Source organism: Canis lupus, chromosome 9 (genome assembly GCF_003254725.2).
Source record: "Canis lupus dingo isolate Sandy chromosome 9, ASM325472v2, whole genome shotgun sequence".
In the NCBI taxonomy this organism is placed as follows: domain Eukaryota; kingdom Metazoa; phylum Chordata; class Mammalia; order Carnivora; family Canidae; genus Canis; species Canis lupus.
The window spans coordinates 56,961,189-56,975,602 of record NC_064251.1 but is presented as its reverse complement, the minus strand read 5'-3'; the positions used below and the strand labels follow the sequence as shown (position 1 = coordinate 56,975,602).

The window sequence follows — 14,414 nt, the reverse complement described above, 5'->3', positions numbered from 1 at the left end:
AGCTAAAACTCAGCATGTCCTACGGCTCCAAGGGGGAGCACGTGGGAAGAATCTAGCCAGACAGTGGCCCCTTAAAATGCCAAAGCTTTTCATGTGTGGGAAGTACAACCCTTTGAGCCCCAATCCCTCAGCAGGGCTTTGTACCTCTAGAGGCTCCCCTAGGACCAAGGCTTGACCTGAGGAGTTCATATAAGTATACCAGCATTCACCTGGAGGGAGCTGCCTACCTTCAAACAAGATGGCAAAAAAATCTTGGTGGTTTCTGTTTTTGCAAAGTGAACCCTGGGGCTATCATTGCTTCTCACTGACGCCATAGAAAACCATGCTAATGACTCCAGGGCTGATTATGGTGCATTATGAGAGCAGAAGCCCCTGCATAGGGCCTTCCCCAGCCAAGTGACAAATCCCATTTATGGACCACCAGTTGTCTAATAGTTGCCATCTATCCAGACTCTCGTCAGGGATGGGGCCAACATGGTGTGTTTTCTGCAGGACCTGGCCATGGGCACGGATGCTGAAGGGGAGAAGATCAAGGACCCCATGAGAGCCATCGTCCCCATTCTACTGGATGCAAATGTCAGCACTTATGACAAAATCCGCATCATCCTTCTCTACATATTTTTGAAGAATGGTAGGAATGGTGGGATAGGCCCTTTCTTGGGCAAATGAGGAAGATGGGAGAGAGAAGACAAAGTAGAAAAGTAGTTTAGGAGACATGGAAAGGGGTATTTAATATGGAGACCCCAGGAGCTCTTTACTTTTGGGGAAATATAGGCAAATCAGTTGCAACTAAAAGCAATTAATTCTAGAGTTAATAAAGGTGTGACATCTATGGAGGAGGACAGGTGGGAGCAGGGAGAAACCACTGACTACAAAGCCAGTTTGTGAGAGCATGTCTGCCACATACTTTAACTAGCATCACATTGGTGATCTCTGCCTTTAAATAACTGATTTTTACCCACATCATAGTTGCCTGTACATGTTCATTGTGCAGAAGATGGACACTGAGACTCTTGACTTTGATGTGAGTGGGGTGGGCAGAGATGGCTGGGAAGCAGGAGGCGGATAGAAATATTAGACCATGATGGGGCAGTTGATGATGGTCATAGCCTGGGACAGAGTGGCTAGAGTTGAATGGAAATGCTGATTATGTCCTCATCTTACAGTAAAGTTGATGTGGTGAAGATTCATTTCTACTCACCCTGAGGAGAAGGGGTGCTGCCCCCCCTCAGCTGATTGGCTCTGCCTCTGAGTATGTGCTATATGGTGGTTGGGTGTGGTGACCGGGGGTTTTGTTCTCTCAGGCATCACTGAAGAGAACCTGAATAAACTGATCCAGCACGCCCAGATCCCCCCAGAGGACAGCGAGATCATCACCAACATGGCACACCTGGGGGTGCCCATTGTCACTGACGTAAGGGGCCAGCCTCACATATGGGGAGGGAGAAGCACAAAGTGGGCTGGCCTATCTTATCTTTTCTCCCCTAACTTAAGGGGGCTTATGATACATACATTCAGCATGGAGAAAGAGAAAACATAAAACCAGAGGAATAGGGACACTTGAGTGGCTCAGCAGTTGAGCATCTGCCTTCAGCTCAGGACATGATCCTGGAGTTCTGAAATCGAGTCCCACATTGGGCTCCTGCATGGAACCTGCACTTCTCCTCCCTCTGCCTATGTCTCTGCCTCTCTCAGTATCTCTCATGAATAAATAAATAAAGTCTTTTTAAAAATCAGGAATAAAGGTATAGCAACATAGTAAATATAGTAAAATTGAAGGGTAACACCCAGGATGTGTGTATCAAGGAGTTGCACAGTCATTAAAGCTGAGCCATGTTGAACCAGCCCCAAACGGGAGTCACACCAGCTTCATCCTCCGTGTTTTGAGGTCAGTCTGGCTCTGCCTTTGCACATCCAGGTCCAGCATCTTCTGTGAGGGCAGAGCACAATGCTTAGCGTCAAGCAGGCTCACCACTTGATTCTTCACTGGTGATGATTCAGAACCAGACCAGGGCAGGGTGTCTGGGAAGCCTGAGCACACGGTGCGGTGCGCTCTAGAAGAGGCTGGGGCCTGACGGGCTCCAGAACTTTAGGAAGAACCCCGGGCACTCTTGAGGGTCTTCTGCTAGGAACCTCACTGTATACATTCTTTCTATGGGGAGTTGTTCACACAAAAGTGCTATAAAGCTAGAGTTGCAAATGTACATCTTTTGGAATCTTAGAGTCAAAAACTTTGTCCCTGAGCCTAGACCTGAGACCTAGAACTGGAAGTAGTTTGGTATTTTCAGACCCTTGTTCACAAGAGGCACCCAAATGGGAATGGAAATGGTTTACTCACACCCACCAGACTATTGAAGCAAAATCAAAGACCAAGTCCTACCCAACGCAGTCTTTTCTCCTATAATCAAAAGCAAACTACTTTCTTTAATTATGAGGATTTTTTGTTTAAGATTTTATTTATTCATTCATTCATTCATTCTGGGGGCGGAGAGAACACTTGTGTCCCAGTTGAGGGAGAGGAAGAGAGAGGGAATCTCAACTTGACCCCTGCTGAGCACAGAGCCCTGTGTGGGGCTCTATCTCACAACCCTGAGATCATGACCTGAGCCCAAATCAAGAATCTGATGCTTAACCAACTGAGCCACCCAGGTGCTCCGATACCAGAACTTTTTTGAATGGCATCTGTACTTTTGACCCATGTTTGCCATTTTCCATCACTTTAAAGGACCAAGTTTGCTTCAAGTTCTCAGGCTAAAGCCTAAGGGGCACATGCTGGACTTTTCCAGGAAAACCCCTCCCACTTCCTACTCTGCCAGTGCTGACTCTGCGCAGAGAGTCCTCAGGAGGGATTTTCAGGGGCCAGTAAGGTCACTGGGGCCCAGGTGACCCATGACTCCATCTAATTCATGTGTGTTTGTATTCAGTCCACACTGCGCCGCAGGAGCAAGCCAGAACGGAAGGAGCGCATCAGTGAGCAGACTTACCAGCTCTCGCGGTGGACCCCGATCATTAAAGACATCATGGAGGTCAGTGAGGGGGACGTGAGGATGTGGAGGAGATAGCCAGGGCCTAGGGCTCCTCACTGATGGGCCCAGAGACCTTCAGCTTCACTTGCCATAGGGTGGTGGTGATAGCTGGGGTTGTCTTCCCAGGAGGATCTGTATCCAGTCTCAGGGCTCTTTGAGGCCCTGTAGCCTTGTTCTGAGTGTTTAGGAAGAGCAGCCCTCAGAGGCCACCAAAAGTAGATCCCCATGATCCATATGACGTAGCCTCATAGTGAGACCTCTCAGGGGTGCTGCATCTGAAGAACCAAACATGCCAGCTTCTACAGGTCAGATGAGTAACGAACACCACTCTGAGGGTGCAGAGATGGAGGGGCCTTGGGTATATGACCTGAGCCAATCCCTCCCTAAGACTCCCCGTCAGTCAGGACCCCTGCCATGCATGATTCTGCCTCTGCTCTTCCATCCTTTGCCTTACCTTCCTTCAAAGTCCCCATCAGGTCTGACTGTTCACATATACTTCCCCTGTCTGACCACCCAGCACCCCAGAGGCCACTCCAGACTCCTATAGTGTGTGTCCGGGATGCCCTTTGTATATATGTATCTGTTCAGTGTTTGGAGTTAGTTTTTTTTAAACCTTGGCCTCTGCCCACAACTGATGTGTCCTCTGGCACTGTGCCTTGGACATAGTAGGTGCTTTGTATTTGTGAATGCGAGGTGTCCCTCCACTCTCTGCTTATAGCTGAAAGATACCCTGCTTAGAATCCTGCCCCTTCTAGGTCTTGGAGCTACACTGTCCAGCTTCTGCTCTCAATAGGTGGACAAGCCTGGGATCCAGACAATGAAGGGCTTTCCCAGAACTCCTGTCAATTCAAGCAGTCCATGTTGCTACTGAATTTTATGTTAAAATATATATAGTGAGTCAACTTCCTATTTTTAAAACCCACAAACCAAAAGGATGCGTGAACATGAATATCTAGAAACCAATTACATTTCTTTGTATTATAATTAAAGCCCATCCCTCTGTCTCATTTGTTCCCCTCTCCTGCACCTCTCTCCAGCTCCCTAAAGAGATATGTGTGTGTAGGCTTCACATGGTAGTTGTTAGGAGGAGTGGAGATTTCTAGGCAGCAGGAGGTACATAGCTGGAATCCACCCACCAGATAATTAGACCCTTGGAAAACTGAGTGTGAGGTCTCGGATGAGAGACTCCCTGTGCCGGGTTTCTACAAGACTGATGGCAAGTGTCAGTTTATTGGACAGAATGCAACATTTATAATCTCACATAGAATGTAAAAGAAAACGAAAAAACAAAGTAGATGGAAAGCAAGAAAAATTAATGCAGTTTTGTTTTGTTAAAGTTTTTTGTTTTTTGTTTTTTTAGTAATCTCTACACCCAAAGTGGGGCTTGAAGTCATGACCCCAAGATCAAGAGTGCTCTTCTGACTGAGCCAGCCAGGTGCCCTGTCACAGGTTTTTTGGGGGGTTTTTTATGTTTTTTGTTTTTGTTTTTGTTTTTTTTTAACTTCTTTTAAAGAAACAGACCTACAGACTTATCTCAGCGTACCAGCTGGTTATTGAGCATCTGGTCCATGCAGAGCACTGTGCTAGGCACCTGCAGCAGGCGGCAGGGCAGAGGAGCTCTGGTTATTGCATACTTGGCCATGTCACTTTGCACTTTGCTAAGCGACTTGTTCTTTGAATCATCTCACCTTGATTCTGTCAGCCCTTCTCAAACAAATGGCAAGCCCAATATCTGTCTCTTTTCTTTCCAGGACACTATTGAAGACAAACTTGATACCAAGCACTACCCTTATATCTCTACCCGCTCCTCTGCCTCCTTTAGTACCACCGCAGTCAGGTGAGTGAGAATCCTGAGCAAGCAAGGGGGAGAAGTGGGACCATCTCTGGTTGTTTGTCAGCTATCTGGTGGTCCGGTCTTGAAGCAGCAATATCCATAAGAACCCTCCCACTGCTTCTCATCGCAGCCAGTGTAGGCCCAGTCCTTAGAGCAGCCCATGAGGCCCTTCATCCTCTCTGGCTTCCCATTCTACTCTGACTCACTCCTTACTCTTCCCTTTTTTCCCTCCACCTCTGCCGTACTAGCTTCCTTCTCTACACATGCCAGGCTTACTTCTGCCTCAGGACCTTTGCACTTCCTTCTTCCTTCTTCCTGTCCCCCGTTATCTGCATGGCTTGCCTGTTATCTCCTTCACACCTTTAATCAATTGTTACTTTCCCCCACCTTCCCTAACTACCCTGTTTAGCAATATACTACACGAGGGTTCCTAGCAGCATTATTTGTAATAGCTCAAAAGTGGAAAAGACTCAACTGATAAATGGGTAAATAAAACACAGTGTATTCATACAATAGAATATTATCCAGCCAGAGAAAGAAATGAAGGACACATGTGCCACCATATGGGTGAAGCTTGGCAACATTATACTAAGTGCAAGAAGCCAGTTGCTAAAGTCTACACATTGTATGATTTCATTTGTATGAAACATCCAGCGTGGGAAAATCTATTCTCAGGGTTGGGGGATGCAGTTTGGGGTGGGGACATGGGGGATGACTGGTCACAGGTATGGGCTTTCTTTCTGGGGTGATGAAAATCATCTAAAATTGACTGGTGCTGGTCTGCAGTTCTGTGACTAGACTAAAGAAACCATTGAATTGTACACGCTAAATGAGAGAATTGTATGACAAATGAATTCTCTCTCAATAAAGGTGTTACAGAAAATAAAGACCAAAAGTGATAGCCTCCCCTCGACATTTCATCTCCCCCTTCCCTTTTTTGTTCACTCCGTAGATTATACCAGCATGTAGTACAGTTTTTGTGTTTACTGCCAGTCTCTTGTTTACTGCCAGTCTCCTCCAACTAGACTATCAGCCTCGTGAGGGCAGGAATTTGGTCTTTTATCCTCAGTTGCTAAAACAGAGCCTGGCACATAGTAGGTGCTCAGTGAATTCTGCTTTCGCTTTTGATTAATTCATTTTAGAATTTAAAAGGGGATGAATATGTTGTCTGCATAGAGCCACATTTCTCAGAATCATCCTTGATAGAAACATAGATGATGGAAAAGCAGATGCCTTGGGTTTATTGGGTTTCTGTCACACACATACCTGGTGATGTTCAGACATTTCAGCTTTGAGATGTGAGTTGACAGCAATCCATACTTCTGTCCCTGGGTTCTCCAACACTGTGTTTCTTGGTCACTCATGCAGTCTTCCAGGGTCTGTTTTCAAAAGCTTTTCCTCTTGCTCTCCTGCTTGCCAGACATCTAGAAGCCTTCCCTGCTGTACTCTGCAATGACATCTGAAGGCATTTCGCCTCCAGACTCTTGGCCTCCCTCATCTGTGTGGTATAGGCTGTTCCCTGACCCACAGTGGCATCTGTTACCTTTCCTGAGGTGGCAGGCTCAGAACCAGGGTGCTACTCTGTTTTCTCTGACAGGAAGAGCTTAGCGTGTCTCTTGAGAACAGTCAAGGCTAAATGAACATTGAAGCTTGGAACAGGAGCATCGCTAGCTCCAAAAAGGTCATCCCAGGGGACTGCTTGTCTTCTCTCTCGCCTCATTTTCTTAATCTAAGAAAGCAATCCATTTCTCATTGTTTCTGAGGACAAGGTGAAGACCTACTAAGAGAAGTGAGGGGCAGCAGGGACCCCTCTGGGAACTGTCCCACCATCAAAGTACCGGTCTTTCAGGGGCAGCTCAGTGTCATGTCTGCTAGGAAGACTTCTCCAGTGATGCCCAGATGAAGCTAGAAGGCCCTCCCGTGTGTGTCCTGGTGGCACTGAGCTCTTCTGTCATAGCACGATTCTGACCTGGTTCCTTCTCCCCACCCACCCCAGTTAAACCCTGAGCTCTTGGCAGGCACGGCTGAATCTCCCTCAGGTCAGCACTGAGGTGCTGGGGGAGACTGGTTGGTGAGCAGCTTGGTCCATGAATCAGCATGCCAACCTGAAGACAGGCCTTGACTCTGTCATCACCACTCACCTCCAACAGTGTCCCAGACAAGCCTAGAAACCTGTATGCTCGAGGGTAGAAGCCTGACAACTACCATGAGGGGTGAAGCTGTTTAATGTGACACATCAAACTTTAAAGCTAACTTGAGCCTGCCTGTCACCTACGTGTTTCCAAGAGAGTGACAAGCCCACAGCATGGCAGCCAGACCACTTGATAATATGCACAGCCGTTCAGCTCAACCAGCACTTACTACTACTCTGTTTTGGTGACTGGTGTACAGAATAGATGTGTAAATAAATCACTAAGATATGAAGTGATAAATACTTAAGATAAACACAATTAATTTTTCTCTCCTTCTTTCCTTCTTTCTCTCTCCCTCCCCCCTCCCCAGTGCCCGCTATGGGCATTGGCATAAGAATAAGGCCCCAGGGGAGTACCGAAGTGGTCCCCGACTCATTATTTTCATCCTTGGGGGTGTGAGCCTGAATGAGATGCGCTGTGCTTACGAGGTGACCCAAGCCAATGGAAAGTGGGAAGTGCTAATAGGTGAGTGGGAGCATGTATTCTAGAGGGAAGGGGCTGCTTCATCGCACTTTGACCCATTCCATGCTTTGGTGTTTTGTTCTGTCTTCAATTCTTCATTGCCCCTGCAAAACTTAGCCTCTAGATAGTTTGTGGACAGCAGCAGCTAAGGGGCAAAGGGTTCTTTCCTTGTGTCTGCACTGTGCCTCATGATGAGAGGCAGCTGCAAGCAGTGGGAAGCGCCTGGTCAGAGACTCCAACACACCCCCAGACTCCCGATCCTGCTTGGCCACTGCCAAGTGGGTCACCTTGAGCAACCACCCCACCTCTCCATGCTGTGATTTCCTTACCCAGCCTTGCCCTGGGCCTGAGGCAGGACTTGTCAGTTTCCTGGTGTTGGGCCTCGTATCCAGAAGATGCTCAGTGAATGGAAGGTAAATTATCACCCCCTCCTTTACCTGTCAGTTGGAGATAGATGGACACAGCGTGCAAGCAGATACTGCCCGAAACATACTGGCCTGCAGGCTGGACTCCCTTCTGGTTCCTACCACTTCTAGGTCTGCCATACCCTTTCTGGCATTTCTTTTTCAGAAGAAAGGAAGCAACTCATTAGAGCTGACGTAATGCAGTGGAAGATTTTACTCCTTTTTCATGCCTGCACAAGCTTCCACAGTTTCTAGGGCTGGAAGGGAAGAGTGAGCTGAGAAAAATCATGCTTTCTCCAGATGCCTTCCTTTTGCCTCATCTCACCCTTAACAAAATGGATTTGCACCCGGCCGGGCTGCCTCGTGACACTGATTGACAAAAGGCTGTCAGCACATCCTGCCCCGGCCTTTCCCCTTATCTCTAGTAGCCATGTCAGTTTTATACCTCCACTTTGGGGTGACCAAGTCACAGTGCCCCCTAAGCTCTGAGTAAGCAGGTTCTGCAGGCCAGCCCGTGTGGCCATTCTTGGGTGTGTCAAGATGGACCTGGCACTGGCAGCCCCGTTTCGAGATACCACCATTCAGTGGGAAGATTGGCCATCCTCCCTTTCCCCTTCCCATTCCCTGGAACTTTCCCAGCTGGTCACCATTTCTCCCCATATTGTTTTTTCCTTTTTGTTACATGGTCCATGTGATATCGTTCTCTCTGTCCCCTGCTCATGTGTGTTGCATGCGTGTGTCAGGTAACTCTCAGCTCAAACACAGCTTTCCTGGGCAGCAGCTGTCACAGCCAGGCTTTGGTGTAGATCTCCCTCTTCGACTTTGGTCCTGACTTGCAGTTCCCTGTTGGGGGGTGGAATACTGGGGGCGAAGCAGTTGCCCATGCAGGTTCATGGAGAGGCCTTGTGCAGACAGCTGACGTCCGCAGCGTGGCCTCACCTGCTTTGTGCATGCTGGCTGTCCTCGCGGCCTGTGTGCGCGTGCCTGCCTCTTGCTTTCTTACACCTCATTGGCTGCATAAAACGTAGGCCTGAGTTGGCATGTTCCTATAACGTACCTTTGTTCAAGCAGTCAGCTGGACTCTGTTCTCCCGCAGGTTCTACTCACATTCTCACTCCCACCAAATTTCTCATGGACCTGAGACACCCCGACTTCAGGGAGTCCTCTAGGGTATCTTTTGAGGATCAGGCTCCAACAATGGAGTGAGAGCCAAAGAAACAAAGTAAAAGCAGCTTATTACAGAAAAGAAACTCTTCCACTCTGAAGGGTTTTCTTTGATTATTCCGTCACTCTTTTCCTTTATTTTTTCTTTTTTAGTTTCTTTATTTGATTTTCTTTCAACAAGAAAATGCTTGCAGTTCTTAACACCGATTGAAAATGTGTCTGGTGCTGCCTTCACAGACCCTGCCACGAGAGCCTCTGGGCCCCGGCCTGCCAGCTCACTTGTGCCCTAGGTCACCTGCTGCTCATTCAGGCAGTGCAGCCCCCTGGGTTTCAGACCAACACTGATCATAACTGCTGTGACCAGTCCTCCATCCCTCCAGCTGAGGGATGCTGGGAGCATGGCACACAAGTCTGCTGGCCCGGGGTGAATTTGCGGGCACCAGGCAGGGAACACATAGCATCCTGCTTGTGACGTGGTATGGGAACTTGAGAGTGAGGCCAGCAGGCGTTCAAGGGACTGTCATGTCTAAGAAGGCAGAACTCCAGTGGAGATGTCCACGGGCACCTGATCATGAGGAAGGCTTATTGGAGCGCATCAGAATAGACTCCACATCAGTGGTAGTTAGACATGAAAATTCCGTTTTCCCAGGACAGGCACTTATCCTGAGGAACAGTTTCTAAGGCATGATGGGGTCAGGAACCACCATGTACCTAGTGAACTCCAGCCACCAGTGGAAAGCCCGCGTCTCATGTTTGCCTGGGGAAAATGGCCCTTAATAGTCACTTACTTTTTCAGTAATTGCTTTTATTTTCATTCTCCTGTGGATTTTTTCCGAAGTTGAGTCATCACACCCACCCTCTCCCACTGAAGTCTCTTAGTGAGATCTGAGAACCTTTGGGTTAAAATCTGTTCTTAACACTGTGTGCTGTTTGCAAGAGTGTCCTTTCTTCCACCACGCTTGTGCCTTTGCCTGTTACCCAGGACCTGGTGTCTGTCTGGTAGATTACCCAGAGTTTATTCTTGTCCTCATTCCTTCCTCTCTCTTTCCATCCCTCATTTGTGGCTGGACACCTCCTCTGATGTGTTGTGACAGATGGTTACTGAAGAACTGTGTTGTAGCATCAGTTATTCTGAAGCTTTCTCATGGAGTCTGGTGATGAGGCCACATTCTATGTGCCTGACCTCGTGTACTCCATGCATAGTGTCCACCCCCACCCCAACCCCCTCTCCCGCCTCCACCCAGGCTGAGATGTGGCCTGGTGAGTCATGGAGCATGAGTCACCTGTGAGCAGTGGCAAGAGCTGGACTCTAGCCCCAGCTCTGCCAGGAGTACCTGTGTGACTGCAGGAGCCACACACCTCCACCCCCCGCCATATACACACACTTGCACACAGTATGCAGAAAGCAAAGGCTGGATTGCAGGGCCCCAGGCTCCTCAAACCCTGTCTAATTCCCTAATCCAGACCAGGTGCCTCAAAGATTGCAGGCCTATCCTCATGCATTTGCGCTCTCTGATGAACCTCAGGTGATTGGGCCATCAAAGCCATGACCAGGGAGCACCAGAAGCATGCTTGTTTGTATAAAGAGAACCACTCAGTCCAAAAAAGGACTCCCTCTAAAGGTCAGAATAGGCAGCTGTGCCGTTTGTCTCCTCTTTCCTTTCTGTGGCCAAGAGATGGCTCCCCTAGGGCAGTAGTGAGGGAAGAAACAGCATGTGGGATGAGCCTGCTTGGTCCATGGTCCATGGTCCACGGTCCACGGTCCATGGTCCACGGTGGGCTGACTGTGGCCTTGGGCTGCCTCCCATCCTGCCCAGCTGCCTTCCCCTAGAAAGTAAAACTAGTGGGTGGTGAATAAAAGCAAATGTTAAAAAATAGTCATCGTTTAAAAAGATATATTCATTGTTTAGAAGTACCTGGATTGGTTGGTAATCAGAGACATCTGGTTTTGTGTACACATGGCAGGCAGGTGATCAGCATTTGCTGTGGGATGTATTTTAAGACTTTCAGAAGGACAGATGTTCAGTCCAGGCTGCTGCAGTGGCAGACTGCTCGCAGGGTCTGAAAGACCCAAACCCAGACTCCAGGGGCTCCAGCTAGGATTCGCTCTGAGAATCCCTGCTTCAGAAGCAGCCTGTCCTTCTCAGGCTGGTTTCCTTTGTTTTATGTTCAGTCAGCACTAAAGCATCTCAGCAGCCATCTGAGCAGAGAACACAAATAGACTTGAGTTGTGTACTCTTGGCTTCTGAAATGTTTTTCTGGGCAGTGCTGTGTTTTAGAGAGTTCTATTAGGAAAAAGCAAGGCACAGAGCCCTAATCCTGGGGAGGTCAGGAGGCAGATAAAACTATGACTTGCCCCGTTCTGATTATCCAGGTGACCAAAGATGAGGACAAGGCAGGACAGGAGAGGGCTGGGATTGTCTCCTGTCACAGTCTACAGTGACTTAGTTTCTAAGAGACAAGTTTCCCCGCTCAGCAGTGGATGAGTGTCCCCGGCAGGCCCTGCATGAGAGTGGCCCCAGCACCTACTCTGTCCTCTGGCACTTCTCTCCCCCAGGTGCCAGTTCAGGGGAGTGGGTGTCAGCAGCCGAAGTACACAGATGCCACCAAGCCCCACCTTAATCCCATTAATCAGTCATCCCTCCACATTGTCCAGAAGTGAAGTCTTTGCATTAGATCTTCACCCCAAGCTCTGGGGGGTTTATGTTAAAAGTACCAATCATGGGATCCCTGGGTGGCTCAGCAGTTTAATGCCTGCCTTTGGCCCAGGGCCTGATCCTGGAGACCCAGGATCGAGTCCCACATCAGGATCCCTGCATGGAGCCTGCTTCTCCCTCTGCCTGTGTCTCTGCCTCTCTCTCTCTGTCTCTCATGAATAAATAAATACAATCTTTAAAAAAAAAAAAAAAGTACCAATCATGAGGGAATGTCCAAGGGGCTGTATAAAGCTAGTCAGGTGTGCTGAAAATCTGTTACACAGCACTTGCACTTGGGAGAAAGTTTTTGTTTTTGGTTTTTTTTGTTTTTTTTTTTTTTTTAATTTTTTTATTTATTTATGATAGTCACAGAGAGAAAGAGAGAGAGGCAGAGACATAGGCAGAGGAAGAAGCAGGCTCCATGCACCGGGAGCCCGATGTGGGATTCGATCCCAGGTCTCCAGGATCACGCCCTGGGGCAAAGGCAGGCGCCAAACCGCTGCGCCACCCAGGGATCCCAGTTTTTGTTTTTTATGTTGACTATTTTGCTTTATTCCCAATTGGGGTCAGACAAATCTCATTTTTCAGTGGGACTCAGATTTGAATCCATTCAGAGCCAACCCCTTACCCAGCTGCTATCTAAGCATTCACTTGCATGTCCCCTCCCAGGGCTAGGAGCCCAGGGTGCCCAGAATTGAGACCAGTGGCATGGCTGCTGGGCCTGGCTGTGCCACCAAAGGGCTATGAACGAGCACAGTGCTGCTCTGGGCTTCATTCTCCCCTCTTTAAGATGTGGGGCAGGCCAGAGCATGTTTCCCAAACCTGGTAGACCTCAGACTCCGCTGGGTGGCTGTACACATTAAATGTACACATTCCCTGGTGCCTCCCTGGATCTTCTGAGTTGGTAGGTCTGTTTCAACCAAACCTAGGAAAGCCTAGACTAGCTGATCTGTAAGAAGACTGATTTTTGGGCTCTCTCAGTGAAGAGAGATTTTGTCCTGGCAGAGCTCACAGGATCTGGCCCCCAGCCTCAGCAGTCTTTTGGATGACTTGGTGTCTGGAGACCACTGTTTACATTTCTCAGTCTTGCGGTTATGTAGCATAAGAGGGACCCTCAAACAAAAACAAAAATGACAATGACAACAAAAAAGAGGGACCTACCTGGTCAGCTCCCCGTGGGTTCAAGATGCGGGTCTGCAATATGTGTATGGTGGACTCACCCAGGTCCATTTGCGGTGTTTGTGGTGGTGAAAAGCTTGACCAAGATACTAATATAAAACAGAGGATTGTGGGGGGGTGGGGGGGGTCCAAGAATTAGCTCTCAGGTGATTTGAATTAACACCAGCTGGCCTGGATCCTCTAAAGACACTGGGTGAGTTTTTGCGCCCAAATGCCCAGGCCTGTTGCAGAGATCCTTAGTCCTGGACATCATCTTCTTTTGGTCACACCTGGCAACACCAGGTGGTCAGCCATCAGATGACAGAGAGTTGTAGAGCGTGGATTCCTTAACCTTGTTGGGCCTCCCTCAGATCTTGATTGTGCACGTAAGCAAGGGTAGGGGACACTTTGGGATAGGCGAGGCTCCCTTGTGATTTTTTGGCTAAGTTGAGTCTCTGTCTTATTTCCTGGAACTCAGCTGGATAGTGTGGGAGGGCATTAGGGACAGGTTCCCCACATGTGCACTGTTGTTGCCTTTACCTGGAAAGCCCCCAGGCTAACCTGCACAAGGTACCCAGAGGCTGGCTGTCTGGATGTAGACACACAGACCACATGGAGTTTGAGATTTGGAAGGCACTCACTGTGGCAATGGTTTACTGTCAAGAATTTGGCAATGTTTATTTCTATTTTCTCATTTGTGGAGTAGCCTTTGGCCTTCTTTAGGACAAGGAAGATGAGTAAGATCACAGAAATGAGTCTACCTTTGGTACCTTTAGAGGAGGGCGGTGCTGTTAGAATGCCCAGGGACCCACTGCTGAAAGCCCTGTGGCATTTGCTGAAGGAGCCTCAGGTCTGCAGAGAGATGGGTCAGCTTAGAGCACAGGGGCTGGTGCAGGCTGTAAGCTTGGCTCCTCCAGGAAGCAGCCATAGACTGGTTCCTCACTCAGGGCAGTGACAAGGGTGGCTAGGGCTTGAACCACAGAAGGCGGGATGTTGGAAGAAGCCCCTCACGCTGGAGAGGGCTTTACAAGTTTTCTGCCCATCTGGATGGACCAGGAAGGTTCAAGGCCTGCACTCCCAGCAGCCTCGGGTCATGTAGTGATCAAAGGCACAGGGATCTGGTGTTCCGAATCACCCCAGTGAGCCAGCCAAGGCTTTCTTTTGCCTGCCCTCAGGGTGGAAATCTGGCACTCTGCAGTGTCTGTCCCCACCCCCACAAGGCCCATTCCTCCGCCCTGCACCTCCAGGGAGGCACATTTTCAAGTACGGGTCTCTTTTGTTCAGTTCTTCTCTCCCACCGGGACCTCTTTCTTTGAAGCCCACTGCATGTGTGCAGGCCTCATGTTCACACACCGGTCACTTCTGTTCTGTTTGAGTAAAGTCCATGTCCAAACCACACAGTCCATGCATCTTTTTTTACTGCACTTATTAGCTCTCTCTCCTTATGAAAAAAGACTTCATTTATTTATTTTATTTTT

At 48.7% G+C, this 14,414-nt stretch overlaps 1 protein-coding gene across 3 annotated transcripts in view; it reads left to right on the top strand.

Annotated features, from left to right (window-relative positions):
* STXBP1 (syntaxin binding protein 1) overlaps positions 1-14,414 on the top strand; it is a 74,226-nt gene that overhangs the window by 57,195 nt on the left and 2,617 nt on the right. Inside the window, exons 14-19 of one of the 3 annotated variants that reach the window (XM_025475216.3) lie at positions 493-631; positions 1,305-1,414; positions 2,925-3,026; positions 4,778-4,863; positions 7,363-7,517; positions 9,015-9,140. In XM_025475216.3, coding sequence (XP_025331001.1) covers positions 493-631; positions 1,305-1,414; positions 2,925-3,026; positions 4,778-4,863; positions 7,363-7,517; positions 9,015-9,124 — 702 coding nt within the window. In that variant the 3' untranslated portion in view covers positions 9,125-9,140. The remainder of the gene's footprint in view (positions 1-492; positions 632-1,304; positions 1,415-2,924; positions 3,027-4,777; positions 4,864-7,362; positions 7,518-9,014; positions 9,141-14,414) is intronic. The other 2 variants (XM_025475217.3, XM_025475218.3) reach the window with 2 other exon arrangements.